The 19,589-nt window shown below is 34.4% G+C and overlaps 1 protein-coding gene across 1 annotated transcript in view; it reads right to left on the reverse strand.

Annotated features, from left to right (window-relative positions):
* Positions 1–11,238, reverse strand: part of LOC128993654 (uncharacterized) — a 79,284-nt gene extending 68,046 nt beyond the window's left edge. Inside the window, exon 1 of the mRNA XM_054417713.1 lies at positions 11,159–11,238. Within this exon, the coding sequence (XP_054273688.1) occupies positions 11,159–11,192 (34 nt within the window). The 5' untranslated portion in view covers positions 11,193–11,238. The remainder of the gene's footprint in view (positions 1–11,158) is intronic.
* Positions 11,239–19,589: the final 8,351 nt, after the last annotated feature.

The raw sequence follows: 19,589 nt of genomic DNA on the forward strand, positions 1-19,589 counted from the left end.
ATCCGGTGTCGCGCTGAAATCATAAAATGTAGGGTAAGGTATCGAGAATCTCATAAAGTATAGGGCAAGGAGAACTCCCCCCAACGAGATCTTTCGTTGCTGGAGATATTCTGATAGTTCAGATTTTATTCTGATTATGTTGTTTTTTAATAGTATACGTAATAACGTAATATAATATAACGTAGTAACGTAATAACAGTTGGTTAACTAATCCAAATTTCTCCAAATGTAACTATTTTTCGATCTTGAGGAAAACCAAATTTTTGAAAGTTCTGGAAAGTTAGAAATAATTGTCACAACTTAAAAGTGACCTCACACATTTACCCATAGTCTTTTATTTACAATGATTCATAAAATTTAGGTCCGGAAAAATATTTTTTGAGGTTTATTTTTTGGGAGAATACTAAACTTATTTTGGGTTCAAGCTTATAAATTCTGTGTGAACATGGCAAACCTACATATCCTACACCAAATTAAACTGTTTATCATCAAACAAACCTCTGGTACGAGAATACATGTTGAAAACACATATTTATAAAATATCGTTTCACTAGAAAATTCTAACTCATCCACCGACACACTTCCTACTGTTCTACATGCACGACCAAACGCCTTCAACTAATTGCCTCAGCGGACAAATTTAATTTGAAACAGTGATACGGTAATAAAAACCGTGACGGAACTGTAATTGTAGAATATGTAGATTAGTCAGTCGGACAAACCGCCGAAAAGAGAACGGCAAAGCAACCTCGCGAAGTGGTTCACCTTCCTCAGAATGTGGCAAAAACAAACCGAACAACCTACTTTTGTCGCCGACGCGAACTGCGATAGTTGGGGTTAATGGTGGATTTATGGTTAAGGTCGAACAGTTAATGATGAGGGAATTCATCAAATGTGTTCTAGAACAGGTAGAGACGATGAAATTTGATTTTGAGTAATTACAAATTACTATAGATTATGAAGGGATATTTCCAATACAGTAATATCAATATCGCCTGAAAAACTTTGGTAATCTACGGGATTTGAACCCGGAACTGCAGGAAAGAAGTGATACACTCCTTTGAGTATAGTGGTCATCAGTAATTATTCCAAGATCTATATTCAGGGTTTGTTAACAATAATTACTTATTTATATTTAAATTTTTTGGTATATGTTTGACTTTAGCTCTAAGATCTCAATATTTATTACATTAAATATATTCGTTTCTGCCTAGGGGAGACGTTTTTTGTTTGTAAAATCTACAATTATTCATAGTTCAAACAATGTTTTAGTTTATCTTAAAAAAAGGTAGTGAAATAAACTTGCAGCTCAGGTCTATTGTTTGTTATAAGTTCGGCAATAAAAAGGCATTTCTAAATTATGACTACAACATAACGTTGAGTGCTTGTTTCAATTCATATACTTGTATCTTCAAAAAAAATACATTGCTTAATTTTCATCCTCCAATGTGGACATTTTCAAAAACTCCCTTTGCCAATACAATCCCTGGTATTTAAATTTCAACTAAACTTTCTGGAAATTACTGTAGAAATAGTTTCTCCCACATGTAAATTTAAATATTATGACACGACCAATAAGAGAATTCCGTCATTATTGCCGCAAACATTCGGCTCAAGCGTCCAGTCCGTTTTATTGCAAATTGTATTACTAGTTAAAGTTACCACTCGATTACATATTGAGACCGCAATAAACATTAACATTTTTCAAAAATGTGTAAATATAACTTAACTTTTGACTTTAAGGGATCCTCAAGGGTGTAAATGTTTGATATCTACTCAGGAGCTATGGACGATATAAAAAATAATTAAATATAAACTCAAATAGTTTTGGTTTTGAGAACTAACTCAGTAAGCTTTACTGGTAGACTATATGTCAGTGCAGAGCCGAATTTAACTGTACTGAACCGCTTAATAACAGATCATTTTGTACCTAAAGTTTTCCCACGTGCATGAGCATAAAAGGATGCGTGAAAGTTACCATGATTGTTTTATTTGAATAAAGATTTTCTGAACTGAATCATGTTTAGCACGTCTACGATTACCCAGACTGACCCCAGTGTAATTTTTATGTATTTGCTGGTCACAAGAAACAAAACTGATGTAACTGTTTCAATAATTAAAAACTCGCTTTTCAACGTTTTGAAGTAACTCACTGAAAGGGACTTGCTTATCAACGTTTTGAAGGAACTCAATGGAAGGGACTTGCTTATCAACGTTTTGAAGGAACTCAATGGAAGGGGCTTGCTTATCAACGTTTTGAAGGAACTCAATGGAAGGGACTTGCTTATCAACGTTTTGAAGGAACTCAATGGAAGGGGCTTGCTTATCAACGTTTTGAAGGAACTCAATGGAAGGGACTTGCTTATCAACGTTTTGAAGTAACTCACTGAAAGGGACTTGCTTATCAACGTTTTGAAGGAACTCAATGGAAGGGACTTGCTTATCAACGTTTTGAAGGAACTCAATGGAAGGGGCTTGCTTATCAACGTTTTGAAGAAACTCAATGAAAGGGACTTGCTTATCAACGTTTTGAAGGAACTCACTGAAAAAGAGTTGCTTCTCATCGTTTTGAAGGAACTCACTGAAAGAGACTTGCTTATCTTCTTGATTTGCTTATGAAGAATGGTAATAATACTCACATTGAACTTTCAGACAAAACTATTTGAGTTTCTCTTTCAACTGGCGTTTCGTTGATGAATACAAGTTTAAGGTAAAAATATACAAATGTATAATATGTATAACAAATATAAAACAAAGAGATTCATTTTATCCCTTGTTTATTTTATTTATTTATTCCCCTTCTTCTCCTCCCCTCCCCTTGTTCCCCTTCCATCAAACCTCCTACCACCCCTCTCCTTACCTTGTTCCTTGTTCCCCGTTGTTAATTTTATTTATTTATTTATTTTATTTATTTTTCTTTCCCCTTGTACTTTTTGGACCAGTTTGGATGGAATTACAATGGCAATAGATCATAGACTAGTCCCACTAGTCATCGTCAGGCCCATTCTTAGCACCGGTCGTCATTAGCGCCATCTCAAGTCTAAAGTAAAAGTGTAAATACATTGAAACCTGTTGGACTACCTTATTATTCTACATACTTATAATCCACAAGATGAAAACACTAAATTGAACTCATAGCGTGCAATTCCTGCGGTCACGAACCTTATATTTTACACAAACTGTTACCGTGTTCGCTTTTCCGTAAAAACTATTATTTTACAACGAGATTTGAAAGCAAAGACCACCGAGTCATATCATGATATAAATTTCCACAACGACTTGTTGAATTACAGAGAGAGTGAAGATATCTTGTCTTTCTGCTCTGGTTCGCCGCTTGATTATCATGTAGCTATTGAAAAAGTCGGGTTTGATTCGTGTCTAATTAGGGATCGTTATATTTTGGAAATTAATTAAATTCCTTGGAGAATGTGGTTTAATTTCATGGAGGGATGGTTGTGATATTTTGTTGTTGTTAATTGAATTGGATTCGTTAAAATCATTACTTTTGACGATGAAGGAGTTAAGGATAGAAGTGTGATAGGAGTGTGTCCCTTGATGGCCGTCTTAATCGTATTGCTACCAACAACAAAGGGGCCTCAATAACAAGTCACTCTCGATAACAAGTGTCAGTTTCAAATGACCTTAATTTGTAACCCTAATCAAAAGTTATTGCAAACCTTGATAAGACGTGTTTACCTTGATATTGTTGGCAAGGCATTGGATCATTGGGATAGTTGTCTTATTTTATAATCCCCATGATAGGCTTGTTATCGAGGCTTTACTATTTGTTACACGTTACGTCTAAGAGATATCTTAATAGATCTACGGAAAAGTTTTAAGTGGTCTAAAGCGAATAAATAAATTATTTAATATACTCAGCCATTCAAAGCCTAGTTACTGACTAGACTAATCAATTAGGTGGGACTAGATTTTACTATTATTTAACTGAAGATATCCTAGGTAGACATCAAGGGGAACTACAGGTTACTTAAGTTTCAAGATTTAATCTTCTGACCCTGTCGTCCTCGACTGTATGAGTCTAGCTACTCCACTCCTGCTTTGAATCAGAAGAAAATCATTTTTTTTTTAATAACACATTTGTTCCAAAATATAATATAACGAAGAAACGAAACTCTTTGGAGTGTGTGCTCTCAGTTGTTTAGAGAGCTAGTTATAAATCAAGGTGTCATTCTGGTGCACCCGTTTTCTGAACCGGAGTCCATGAAAAGAGCCCGAAATTTTAATTCCCAAAAAGGTTTACTAATCTTAAGCATGGAAAGAGCCCGTGTTTTTTTGGCTCTTTTCATGTGCGCCCTTCTGAACGAGTTCTTATCAGAAATAATTTTGTCATATATGACGACGACAGTTCATTTGTTTCTAAATGACTGGCAATTTAATTCAGTAACTAGCGTACATGTTGCTCGAATTCGAGCAATTGCGATGTATTACAGGAGTTATTTCAAAATGAATAACAGTCATATTTACAATGAGTTTAAAAGAGTCAACTCAAAGATTACCGGTGTGTAACTCAGACCATGTTTATCTTCGTTATTGATAAACCTAAAGCATTCCGGTCGGTTTTGTCCTTCTCTAAATGCCTCGCTGTACAGGCAACACAGGTCGTTGATAGAGGGCCAATTGAGAACGAAAAGTCATTTTGGGGTAGTGTTAGGGCGGATTTGTAACCTAAAGTTAAGATTGTCTAGGGTCAGGTGCTGACTGTGATGAGTTAAGCCTAATACGCGCTACTGTTCTGTAGCTGCGGTCGTTACCTATCACGATTACGCCTCCTGTCTATGTTTCGTTTTCGTCGCGTCGGAGGCATTTAAAAGAAAAAAAAACAACAAATAAATTATAGGTACACAAAACAACGATAAATGCACAAATTTAAGTTAGAATTATGCTGACACGATCCGTCATAGCGACACAAAACAACCATAAATACACAAATTTAAGATAAAACCATACTAACACGATCCGTCTTGGGGGTTATGTTTACACAAACTGAAATAGTAAACACATGTACTCAATACGTCTCATCATAGACTAAGCAACACAAGGATGACTAAGCAACTAAGGGAGTATGATTTATCTATGGTCTCATTGAATTGAAAAATAAATAACAGCAATTAAATTATACAGCTGATCAAAATGTAAACAATTATGTTCTTCATAAGGATAACATGGGACCTTTCAAAGCCACTGGGGCAGAACCCAAGGGACTTTTTCAAAAATAGAAGGCCAGTTTGCAAATCTACGCGACACGCTCTTTCCAATGAGACGTCAATGGATAAAATCGGTTAAGAAATGGCGGAGGAGTTCAACCGACAAAGTTTCATGTAGTTTATTAATTATATAGATACCCTTGACAGTACACTACAGAGGAAATTTCATTGTTTAACTTGTATTCAGCTTTAGGATTAAAAACTTGTATTTAGTACCGATTTAATGTGCTACTGTAAAATACTGTTTTCTTCTTTACACTCCAGTTCAATTATAAATACATGTCTCATGTCCCAAAAGAATATCATGAAATGTTATGATAAACAATTGTTGTTATTTAGCATACTATTTGCTACGAACAAATCAATTTTCATTTTGTATCCAGGCTCTTAACAATTTGTATTGTGTTTGGTTCTTTTACGTTTCTTTAGTGATAATTTTTAACAATTTTTTTCTGGAGATTACTCATGACTACAAAGTTATGGAAAGTACGTTGTGCATAAACCGTTAAATATATGAAAATAATGAACATTAAAAACGGGATTGTTTCGTAACTTGACGACCTTGAAATGACCATGTAGTAATTAGTTTTTTTATATATACTGTATATGAAAACCGTACACTTGCTATGTTTAAGCCTTCTGTATCTACACCTATAATTATCTTCATAACTTTTTACTCAATCGATATTACAATCCAGACATAACCCAACTAACTGCACTCTGATTTACAGCTAATTACTAATAATTGCTGGTTGGTAATTAAAAACATCACTAGCAGTGTTACTTTTATTCGTCCTTCATGGTCACTCAATTACGTAATCAATGTAAACGTGTGAAATTTCCGACGTAAAAACGTTGGTTAACTTTTTGTCCGTAACCACAAGATCTCGGCCTAGATTCCTCTTGGTGGACTTAAACTGCCTATCTTTGATAATGAGTAACCTTTGCGTTGGGAGTTGGATGCGTTTCAATGTATGAATCATTTTTTTTAAATTAATTACGTATGTAACACAAACAGCTGTACGTTTTTAAGACAAGGTGTATATCAGCATTTCATTATTTCACGTGATTATCCAGTATGTCTTGTATGTAAACTAGATTGTCCATAAATATTAAATATTAAAATTGTTTACTATTACACTTTGTTAATTGGCCACACATATACGTCACGGTTGCCTCTGCAACGACACTTGTTTTCAGAGAATGCAGTTGGAAAGTCGTCAGAAGATTGGTTGCCCTTTCAGAAACGTCCTAGGAATTTAGGCTCTAGGAGTATTGGACTTGCAGTACGAAATAACATTCTACGTTTGACAACAATGCAACAAAAAGCTGTCTTTTAAATTTGGTTGGAAAAAATATGTAGTAACAATTAAATTATGTAAACTGGCAGTCCATTTACTAGGATACTTCGATTTTCTATCACAATAAACTTTCAATCAGTGTAGTTTTATATCATTTCATTTTTTGTTGCGTTTTAAAACGTGTTATGTAGTCACTATTTTTCATAGGGTATATTCAAATAATCTGTATATGTTCACTTATTCTGTATTTCGTTGTTAGCAATGTCTTGAAATACGTGTCAAAATTAAGAAGTGTCATACTACACCCATAAACAATTCAATTGAAATATTTTGAGCATAACTTGGACAACTTTTTGAGTAGGTTTACGACGTTTACTACTGCTAGAACTGAACAGCAAGAATCTCAGCTGTTCAATAAATGGAAACTCATTCAAATAGAAGTTATGCTACCATTTCGCTCAGTGCTAAACTAAAATTTAATACTCTATACAAATATAAAGTACAGAAGTTTTGTAAGAAAATAATTTATGTTTCGATCGGAAAAGACGGTTTAAAATTATAAAAAACCTACACTCTAATAGCAAAGCACATTTTAATATCCCAGATCAAATTTATCAACTTCTTTCAATATGTTTCTATTTATTACATGTAAACACAGTAGCTACAGCACGATCCAAGATGGCGGCCAAGGTGTGACATGTTGTGACGTGTTGAGCAACATTGCACGTTGCGTGAGAGGCGGCGTGACAATCGAGGGACATCTTGTCTTGTAATGACATTACCATTACACGAAACATCATTACATTACAGTATTACACACAGACGTGTTATGATCAACCCGCAATGGCCGCACTTTAAATTTAACATTAACCTTTGGACAGGTGACGAATGCATGATTATTTAAAAATAAAGATAGTTAGCGACTAAAACGTTATATAGTATAAACAATTTTTCACCTAGATTACAAATTTGAACCTTTTATTCTCAATAGTTGAAGGGCTTTTGTTTGTTTTTGTTTTACACGTAATAAAAATATGTTTTCTACTTATTTTCTAAATTAAATGTTTATTTCATTTTCGGTATTAATTTCACTTCATTATTACTACTTTTACAAATACTAATAGCATGGAAACCCTATAATCAATAGTGATATATGGTAATTTAGAATCCTTTTAATATGCAATAGCTTTTAGAGTTATTATACATCAACTTGTTGACCTAACCTTCAGGACTAATCAATATAATTTAATGCTTATTCAATTTTTTATACTGCCAAAATCTATATAAATAAAATTAGAGTTTTGTCTGTACATTGCTTAGAATAATGAACTTTTTGGTTATTTTTACATTTCATAGGTCAGAGAAACCGAATCAAACCTTATCTCAATTTCTGTCTGTCTGTCTGTCTGTCTGTCTGTCTGTCTATCTGTCATTCTCTTGGTAACGCTAAAATACGCACTTTATTACAACTACTCCTCAATAACTATAGCACTGTCCCGCCTGAAACTTATTTTCCAAATACTATACATATATGAGATGGTTTTAGACGTATTTCATCGAATATGAGACAGTTAGATATTTAACAGTAAACCCTTGAAAATCAAGTTTTTGTCGATTTTTGACGTGGAATTTCTGGAAGCCCATGTTAACCTTATGAGAAATGAAATTATTGAATCTTAACAGCTGTTTCAATTAAACAAGTTGGTTCTGTTCTGTGATGTTCAATAGCATTAAAGTTACAAGGATTACCAACAGGGTGCAGCACTAGCACTATTATTTCTTTTACATTTATGACAACAGCTAATTTGCAACCTAGAGGCGAGTGAGCGTAGCGAACGAGCTAACCTGAAGGCAAGTGAGCGTAGCGAACGAGCTAACCTGAAGGAAAGTGAGCGCAGCGAACGAGCTCCAACATACAGGTGAGTGAGCGTAGCGAACGAACTTCAACCAGGACGTGATTGAGCCATGCAAACGAGATCAGATAGTAAAAATAAAAGTAAGCCTACCGTTATAGGATCGACCGGCAGACACAGAGGTAATTTAACCTTTTATTGATTGTCATACCGATCCGGAACAACAAAAAACAACATAAAATGAAGCTATGTATAATAGTTTGGCCAGCATATCTTAAAATATGCAAACCAACTGCTGTTCGTTATATAAGAAGGTTTCAACTGAATATTATAAGATCCCCGTGCGTAGAACGGGTACACAGCTAGTTAAAGTATATATTTAATATTTTTGTCGTATTGGTAAAGTATACAAAATATCATGTGGCCCTAACTCTAGGGTGAATCAAACATTTGCATTTCATTTAACATTGTTGTAATTTAATTGAACTACATTGGAAATCTACAAGTTCTTTTTTAAATCATAAATTCAACTCAAACATTTAACTAACTAATTACAAAATTTGCAATAAGTTAGTTTACTTCAACTGCCAACCATGTACTAAGTCTGAAGATTCAAGCTGATTCCACACCAACAATCCCATATTTCACGCAGTTGGGGGCGATGTTGTATTTTGTGTTCATCATGTAATTACGGAGTTTTAGTCATGTTTTGTCTCATTTATCAATTAGAGTCCTTATCCAGTATGTTATTCATACTGTGGCGCGTGTGAATCATTCAAAGAGTGTCACATTATGATTTTATTGCAATAAATTTGGATTAAACATATTTTATTTTTTCTATTTCATTCCAAGGTACTTACTTAACTCACCAAGGATGTGGCTACAATACTTCTTGGAAACTTTAACAACCGTTTAAAACCCAGCAAGAAAGGGAGCATCCGGGTTTACGCAATTTAAATTAAGTGCTTTTCCAATTGTTTACTTACATTTGAGTCATTTTTGTATTGCAATTCATAAATCGATGGTAACATTTTGAAGTGAATGTCAAAACTCAACATTTAACATGAAAAATAAAATTATCCTTGCAAGTATTCTCAATATGTTATTTAACAAATAAATAAATCCAAAATATGTGTTACGCTGAAAACTATTTCGAACACAAAAAGTGTTTTGGTTATAACTTTTTCTACAAAAATATTTACTACCGTACGTAAAACTACATTTGCATCTTGAAATACAATTTTTCATTTAAGGGCCTCGGATGAACATTGTTAACGTAAAAATAAATAGTATGTGATATAGGACTGTAAATGGAAATTTACTAAAACGTTAAACAATCAACTTTACTTTTTAGCAACACATTAAGGTTCAAACTTTTGGATACTAACGAATGGTAAAGTACGACGATTAAGAAGCTTTATCATTCATTAGCTATCGTAGTTTAACCATAATATACAGGGTGTCCCAGAACTCCCTACCAATATTTTAGGACTCAGTGCAGTTGCTCCTGGGTAAGAAACATACCTAAATATCATATTTAAACTGTCCGGAAGTCCTTAGTTACTCACACAGCCGCCATTTTGTTTTTTCCAGTTATTAATTTTCTTCTAAAGAATGGTTAAACATACGAAATGGAAACTTTGCACAAACATTAATGACAACTAGACAAAGCTACAAAAAAAATATGAAGATTTTTCAAATTCATAAAACTAAATGGCGACCATTTAAATAGCTGGTTGTTTCTTAAATAGCTCAAAAACCGTTGATTTTATAAAAATTTTAAATGGCCGCCATTTTGTTTTATGAATTTGAAAAATCGTCTTAACTTTTTTGTAGCTTTGTCTAGTTGTCATTAATGTTTGTGCAAAGTTTCCATTTCGTATGTTTAACCATTCTTTAGAAAAAAATTAATAACTGAAAAAAACAAAATGGCGGCTGTGTGAGTAACTAAGGACTTCCGGACAATTTAAATATGATATTTAGGTATGTTTCTTACCCAGGAGCAATGCCCTAAAATATTGGTAGAGAGTTCCGGGACACCCTGTAGAATTGTTTGATTTAGCTAATGGCAATGTTTCACAGTATCAGTAGAATGCTGTATTATGTGTTGTTAGTTTTTGCTACTTTGTAAGTTTATAAAATAAATTATATTATATTTTGTAGACACGCAAACATTTATAAAATTTGACCGTGCCTAATTGTCAAATCAAATCAAATCAAATCAGTTTTATTTCCACAATATACAAAAAATTTACAATTTTTCAAAAAAATAAAATACAATTGATAAACTATAACGGGCTAACATCTTTTGATCAAATACATTTTCTACGATAATTTCTCGGTTTTCCCACAGTTGGTTTTACATATCACAAAACATATTATCATTTAAAATAAACGTTTAAAACAAACACTTGAAAACATACACTGCACTTTGAAATTTCACGCAAGTACAGATTGACAATAAAGAATTAATAATATCTACAAACGGTAAAACGTGTCCCTAGTGTAAACAGATCTAGGAGTACCCAGAGAATTTACGGAATACGGAGTTCAATAGAAAAGACGCAAGAATTTACAATTTTTTCAACTAGGCCTACCTATTTGTTTGTATCATAAAAAACTTACTCTAAAGAGTTGCTAGTGTCCATGATTGAGTTGATTGATTTACTTGGTTTTATGACTGTCATTAATTGTTTTTTGGAGACACGCCATGGTAAAAAAAATCGGACCCATTACCTTCCCTTGGGGGACCCCAACATATCACTATAGCATTGCTTACCCAGTAGGAGAGGCAGGACGAGTTGCCAACGCATGTTGGTCACTACACTCGCGAGCACTACACTAGACACGACCGCGACCACTGCTGTAGGTCTACTGATGGTCGCCGACCACGACCACGACCACGGGCCGGGGATAACGGGTCCGCCGTCACCTGCTTCTCACCTGGTCTGCATCCTGCGTCACTCATTCATCACACTACGTAGTGATTCTTCAGTAAAAACGTTTTGTTTCATTATAAATTTTTTTCACATTTTTTAATTTTTTGTAATGGTGTTAATATTTTCCAGTTTAAGTTTTTGGTGTATCCATTTTGGGTCCCCCTGAACCCAAAAAGTGGGTTTCTAAGTGATGTCTGTGTCTGGATTTGTAAAGACCTACAACCACACATATGGTCCGATTTTGATTAAATTTCGTATGTGGGTACTCCATGGGATCTCCAGGTTTTTTTTATTAATCGGAATTTTTTAATTTTAATTTTAATTTTTCCATAAAACTCCATAAGTAAAAAATTCGGATTAAAAAAACTGCCCAAAATGATTATGATTAAAATTTAGTATCTCATAGTTTTTTGTTTTTTTTGTATCCTGAACAAAATGGTACCCACTACTGTAAAAATTACGGTTTAAAAGTATTGCAACTTTTGTGATTTTTCCCTTTAAATATCATAGTTACTCTCACTGCTACATGATAAAGGTTGTTGCCAAGCTAATGGGAAAAAAGTATGAGTCATTCTGCTGTTACCGTTTATTTCTATTGTGATGATTGTTTATTTTTCTGTAAAAATGTAATCGTAAATGATTAAAAGTTCTATTTCAATCGACGAGTTTATTTTTATATTTATAGGTCATTTAAATATTTTTGTTCAGTATGATAATTTTTTGTTGGGCATCACTCACCTTATTGGAATCACGAGAACGCAGTCCTTGTCATATCACAATCAACACAGTTCATTGCACATAAAAATATACAAAAATAAAAATAAAACTAAATTTAAAATTTCAGATTTAAGTTCCCAACACCATTTTTATGTGCAATGAACTGTGTTGATTGTGATATGACAAGGACTGCGTTCTCGTGATTCCAATAAGGTGAGTGATGCCCAACAAAAAATTATCATACTAAAGTATTGACCTCACCTAATATACCATGTCGTTTAGGAATAAATATTTTTGGTAGGTAGTTTAGTTGTTTTGTTTTGCATGTCCTTTACAAAAAAGATAAATGATACGGAATTTGAGATTATTTAAAGACCCGTAGACCTAGACCATGATCTAAAGATATATAATGGTAAAACATTTTTACACAATCAAAAAGTTAAGGTACCGGTATTCTCTATAAGGTGAACACATCACTTTAACGATATTTTTTTGTATGATTTCTGGTTGAATAGCTCGTGCTTGTAAATTGTAATCGTAAAAATTAATCTGTTTCCAAGAGAGCACCAACAGCGTATTAGTTGCGTATGTTTAACATATTTTACCAGATATTTTTACTCAATGCTTTACAGATTAAGTAAATTTTCATCTTTAAAAAAAATATGTTTGTATCTATATGCACGTGTTTGATAAACAATACGGTCTTTGTTCTTATCAACTGCAAATCACTAAAACCATTGATTATAGTCAATGCTAAAACGGATATACAGGAGAAAGTGGAATGTGAAAAGAAAGAGTTTTGAGGATTAAGACGACGATATATTGTTAGCACCCTTTCTTTGACTACCTATATTATTGCCTATTGGATACTGAAGTAGACCTCCTATCTATATGGACCAGCTGTAGCCATTTTTTTAAGGGATGTAGTTGTGTGAGCCAGTCACAGAATGCGATAGTGTCTACAATTCTATTGTATACCTTGTTTTTTGTTGCTGGCCAGGTTGATGGGTTATAACAGTTGCTATAACTCATCATAAGTCATTCCCTAAGTTTGATTTGGTTAAAAAGATTGTGCATTCGGCAGAATTTAGTAATTTATATCAGCACAATCTGTAGGTGGCTCACATATTATACTGTATACAACATAGAGGTAAAAGTAGTGGCGGTCCTCTTATCGAAAAGACCCCTAGACTCAAGAAGGGATTCGTGATTGTAAAAATTGGAGATGATTAAACAACTATTCTTAAAAATAAAAATAAACATTATTACTTTATGCTGGCTACTTTTTTAGCCAATTCTAAACATTGTAAAGCACAAAACAATGTTTACACATTCTCACCTTAATTTTATTCAATATCTAAACTTTCCTGTAGAACCCACCAACCTCTAAGACAATCTTCTAGATAGTGCTAAAATCGTATCCGATATTCAATTGACTTAACGATAATGATACTCTAATTGGCCAACTATCCTTGATTGAAATATTTACAAGTCAATTAAAGGTTACTCAACGACGAGACTATAGAGTACATCGTTACTTTCTGCATGTCTTACCATCTAATAAGCCAGCTTACCTTTCAAGGACGTTGGCAAGGTTTGTGTTTGCATTTTCTATTAAGAGGATTGACATCTCTCTCTTATTGACCTTGATGACGACTGTTATAATATATTTGAGAAAGTGAAGCCTAGAGTGACGTGAGTAAGTTAAAACTTCAAGTCTATTGTATAGCAGAACTTATACTTGGAGATTTCGAGATGCTAGAAGAAAATAGTATACTGATTTGTAAGAATAAGAATAAGAATAAGAATCCTTTATTGTCATTAGACACAGTTGTGCAATAGACATTGTCAAAGAAAACTATAAACTAGAAAATGTAACAGAGTCATGAACATTATCACAGTAGACCTTATATAACATACATGTAAAACTTAGCCTATATCACAGAAGATATCACAGTTGTCAATTGAGAATAAATATCATAAAATAAAAATTGTTGAATAACAATGCATGTTACTTAAAATCTAAACTCATTAACAGAATAAAGTGGGTGCTTTAGAAGACCATTTGTTACAACAGTTATAAAATTAGCAAAGGATTCAATATTCTTGACATGATGAGGTAGTATATTGTACAGTTTAAGCCCTATAACTTTAGAGCTTTTGGCTGCTTTGGTCAATCTACAAAAGGGAATGTCAATTTCATGCTTGAGCCTTGTGTTGTGGCTATGTACATTTAGCCGTTTCAACAAGAATACAGATTGTTTTTTTACTTCTAATAGCACATACAAAACATATAAACTAAAGACAGTTAACACTTTTTCATGGATAAAAATAGGCCTACAGTGCTCTGAGTAGTCAGCTGAAGCTAGTATTCTGACAGCTTTTTTCTGAACCAGTAAGACATCATGTACTCCAGCTGCATTTCCCCATAAACATATGCCATACAGTAAATTACTTTGAAAGAAACTATTGTAAGCAAGCTTGAGATATGACTTCGGGACATTTTTATCTAAAGATCTTAGTAAATATACAACTCTTGAAAGTTTGTTACAAATATAATCCGTATGAAATTGCCATGTCAATTTTCTATCAAGAACTAAGCCTAATAGTTTAACATTACTTAACCCTAATTGATCACAGGAGGGAGAATCACTAGCCTTGACATTTTTATTACTAAAAACTATGGTTTGAGTTTTGTCATTGTTAAGTATGAAACCATTGGTACTGAACCAGTTGGATACACTTTTAAGGGCACTTTCAGAATTCAAATTGACAGTTTTTATATCAGAACCAGCATTAAACAAAGTAGTGTCATCAGCAAAACATACAGTCTCAAATGGTACATTAACATCAATGTCATTAACCATGACAAGGAATAAAAGAGGTCCAAGAACCGAACCTTGCGGCAGACTATACAACTGTTAAATAACAGTTGTATAGTCACAATACTATACTGTTCAAGATAAGTTTTCTCGGAATAGGCTAGGCGTATGTCTAAGTTAACTGCAGCATGGTCAGAAAGGCCATAATCTATAACTGTATTAATATAACTTGAATAATTGAGATCGGCACGCCAAAGGGTACAAGTCTCTTACATGAATACTGATTATTGACACAGACTATTTGTTCTCTATTATCTAGGTATGAGCTAAGAAGTGACAGAGTTGTATCAGTCACCTTGTAGTACTTTAACTTAGCCAGCAATGTCTCATGACAAACACAATCAAAGGCTTTACTGAGGTCACATAAGGTGACACCAGTATCGGCTCTGCTTTCAAGGTTTGCTAGGATTGCATCTACAAGATAGGTCACAGCTTGAATTGTAGATTTCCCAGTTCTGAAACCATACAATATAGTTGAAAACAAGGAATTATCTTCAAAATAATTGTACAGCTGGTCATGTAAAATTCGTTCAAAAACTTTGGCAAAGACTGGAATTAAAGCTATTGGCCTATAACTAGCTGGGAGATCTCTGCACCCTTTCTTAAAAACAGGAACAACCTTAGATAACTTAAGCTTTGCAGGAAATACACCTTCAATAAGACAACTATTTATACAATAGGTTAAAGGCTCTACAATCACAGGTAAAATAGACTTTAGCACATCACTAGACAGGCCATAAATATCACGACTTTTAGAACTTTTTAGAAGCCGCACATGCCGCGCTACCTCCTCACATGACACTAACTTCCATTCCAAACCGGGTGCTGCAATGCTCTTGGTTTTGAGAAGATCCACTGCAGCCGAAGGAGCGCCACCAGATTTCTCCGCCACCTCCAACACCGAGTCAATGAAGAAGTCGTTGAAGTCGTTTGGTTCCACAGAAGTATTGGGTTGATGTTTGCTCGAAGATTCTTTCCGAATGGCCTGCCAAGCTGCTCTACACTTGTTGTCGGATTTTTCAATACAGTCGGCAACAAACTGTTTTTTGGCAGTCCTCAGTTCTTGTTTGTATGTCTTTCTATATTCAGTTAGAGCTTGAAAGGATGCTGAGGTTTTAAGAACATTGTGGCGATCAAGGAGAGCCATGAGGATACTTCTACTCTTCTTCAGGTCTTCATTGTACCAGGCTTTACCACCAGAGAACTGTCCACCGGAGTTGCAATTTGGGTCCCGCTTCTTCTGCAGCGGAAAGGACTCATGGAAACCAAGCAATATTTGGTCAAAAAATAAATTAAAAATTTCTTCAGAGTTTGTACCTAAGGCTAGTACAGACCAGTCAACACTGCTTAAAAACTGGAAGAAGGTATTTATTCGGGCTTCTGTTATGGGCCTATGGTATACAAGGGAGTTGGACTGTTCAAGATAAGTTTTCTCGGAATAGGCTAGGCGTATGTCTAAGTTAACTGCAGCATGGTCAGAAAGGCCATAATCTATAACTGTATTAATATAACTTGAATAATTGAGATCAGTCAAGATATTGTCGAGAACTGCATTACCTCTTGTAGACGTAGAGTTGGTTGGATGTAAGTTGAACTGCCTCATAAGTCTTGCAAGTTCACGCTGGATTGGTTTGGTAAAATCAGCCACCAAATCTACATTGTAGTCCCCTCCGATGACAAGGGAAGACGATTTAAGACTTAGAAGACATAATAACCTTTCAAACTGATTGAGGAATATATTTACATCACCATTAGGTGATCTATACACACTGACTACAATGATATTGCATTCGAGTTTGATGGCAGCAACTTCCAAATGTTGAGTTGAGCAAAAACGAGCAACATCCATAACCTTATATTTTAGTCCATTTTTTACATAGATAGCTGATCCACCATGCACCATATCGTCCCGCGCATAGTATGTGGCCAAATGATAATCTTTTAGTCTATAAAAGCCTATCTCTTCAGTGTTAAGCCAATGTTCGGATATGCATAGGATATCATTTTTAATATCGCTTAAGACTACATCTAATTCCAGGGTTTTGTCCCTTATAGACTGAATATTCAAAAACATTAACGATAAAACAGTTTCAGAACTAATAATACTGGTACGGTTGACTAGGTTACTCACTTTGCTGGGCTCGGAAACCCTAAAAAAACAGACTCTTCAAGACTTTCACTTTTAAACTGTCCATAGTGTTTATTTTTACGATGCACAAAGTCAGCAATTAGTACTCCTTCAGGCCAAAATTCACTTGAGAGCACTTTCTGCTGATCTACACTGGATAGGCCTATTTTAAACGAGCGGTAAGATGTGTACCGGGTTTTCAGTTCGTCACATTCCACATTTGAAACACCATTCTCCTTAAGATAGTCTTTCATTGATTGGCAGGTTGTATCAGGTGATAATCTAGAGATGAAAATCCAAGATTTTTTTGTAACCACTTTAAGGCTAGAAGCAGCACTGGAGTCCTTGGTACCAATGATAACATTGTCTTGTCGTTTAGGCCTTGCACGATTGTCAAGAAGTAAAGGCTTAGGTTTACCAGCAGTCCTATTCCGCTTTACAACATCTGCATAACCCAATGCGGAGTGTTCAATGTTCTCGTTGTCTGGGGTAGGCCTAGGCCTATGAGTATTTGAGTTGGGTGCAGCATGAGTCATAGTACTATGAGAGTTTAAGTTACTGGTATTAGCCTTAACTTGACAAACATCATTAAGGGTTGAGTCATTAGGCTTAGATACAGTAGTAGAGTAAACATTGCCAGTTCCTAGACCTAAGCACTCAGTGAGGTTAGGTTGCAACTGTTCCATAATGCTACCAAACTTTTCTTGTTCCACGGTAACTGAATTTATTCGATCAGTCAATGTTTTATTTTCATTCTTCAATTCATTGACGATTCCCATTAATCTGTCCATATTTTTGTTTAGACTACACACGTCTTCCATTAAAGGCTGAGTTTTCATGTTGATTCTAACCCTATCATCACAGGGTTTACAAAACCACCTTACAATTTGTTGAAGTTCCGAAATTTTTTCATAGTCTTCACAGGAAACATTCACACAGTTTATATGAAACAATTTACCACAAAATCCATCACATCGTAGACCAAAACAGTCATTTTAGCGAATTTCCCTATAGGGAAGTAGCTATTACCGTAGGTCTCATGGTAAGACCTAAGCCCGGGACCGATTTACTTTTTCATTTTGATGTCCCCAGAGGCCAAAAACACCATTCGTTCAAATTTTTATATATCTATATATATATATATATATATATATATATATATATATATGTGTGTGTGTGTCCATCCGCACGATAACTTGAGTAATTTTTGTCCGATTTTCATAAAATTTGGTTTAAAGGTGTAAGGCGAGATAAACTTGAATGAGTTCGCGAACCAGCATGATCGGACTATGGGAACGGGTGTTTATGGGGGGTTTTATGGGGTAAAAATAGGTTTTTCCCATTTTTGACCATAAAAACACAAAATTTCACAATTTCTTTTTAAACCATTTTGTAGAGCTTAAAAAAACAAATAATTTAGTATATTGAAGCGTTATAATGCGCCTAACTGTTACGGAGAAAATTCAAAAAAATTGTAATTTTAAATTCCCATGTTATTCTTATGGAGAATAAGTCAACTGTTGTAGTTTGCTTTTTAACTTTAACATTGCATTGACCACAAAGCAACTTGTCTTTACTTGGGGCCATGTTGCAGACGACTCATTAACAACGACTCATTCGGTTACTCAAGTGTAAGCGAATCACTTAATGTTAAGAGTAAAAATTCTGAGACTAGTAAAACGCATAAACGTGAATGAGAATGAATGAATGAGATGACAGCTTCGTTGACTTATGTCCGCCAGGGTCCAGTTTCAAACGATTGAAAAGCTATTGATGTTTTTCAACCTTCTTTTTCCTAGGTGAGCACTGTGACGAAATCCCATCTACAATTTATTTACGAAAGTTGATTAATGATAACAGATGTACGTGTTCAAACTTATGTAAAGACCACGAAGATTTAGAACAGGAATGGCATGGATCATCAAAATAAACAAATTACGTCAATGGTCCGAATGCCTATACTGATAGCCGCAACATCTGGTCTGGTTGTTTTATGACAGTTCCATTTAAATATTTATTTATTTACTTTCTGGCCAGTGACGTAAATTGTTTATGTTTATGATCCTTGCCGTTTCTGTTTTGATATTTGTGGTAAACACTACCAATTTTAATATAGAATGTTTGCGCCAATAGATGGCACTTTCAAAAAACAACACGTAAAAGTTAGAAGAGTTTACATTAGTGTTTTCCTCACAGGAACAAAGTTTTGATAGAGCAAGACATTCCATCCCCAAGCTAAAATTGACAATTAGTTTCAAATACTGTAAAAGTGTTCGTAATCGAGTTGAGCTACCGACATAATGCACTAATGTAAATTCTGTCCATCACAATTATGTCAACAAAGTCACACTGGTGCATATTTTATTCAACCACCTCAGTACTGTAACGAAAATTGACAATACATAATTTTAGACTAAAGCACATTCCGTGGGTGATTTATGTTCTTTTGTAGTAAACAATAGGCTACAGCTGTATATTCATAGAATATCTACTAAAGTAGTCTACTTCAGTATTTAAATGCCATTGGCTTGGTTTATAAATAGC

Source organism: Macrosteles quadrilineatus, unplaced genomic scaffold (assembly GCF_028750875.1).
Source record: "Macrosteles quadrilineatus isolate MER2022 unplaced genomic scaffold, UCM_ALF_1.0 Scaffold_4__1_contigs__length_99947679, whole genome shotgun sequence".
In the NCBI taxonomy this organism is placed as follows: Eukaryota; Metazoa; Arthropoda; class Insecta; order Hemiptera; family Cicadellidae; genus Macrosteles; species Macrosteles quadrilineatus.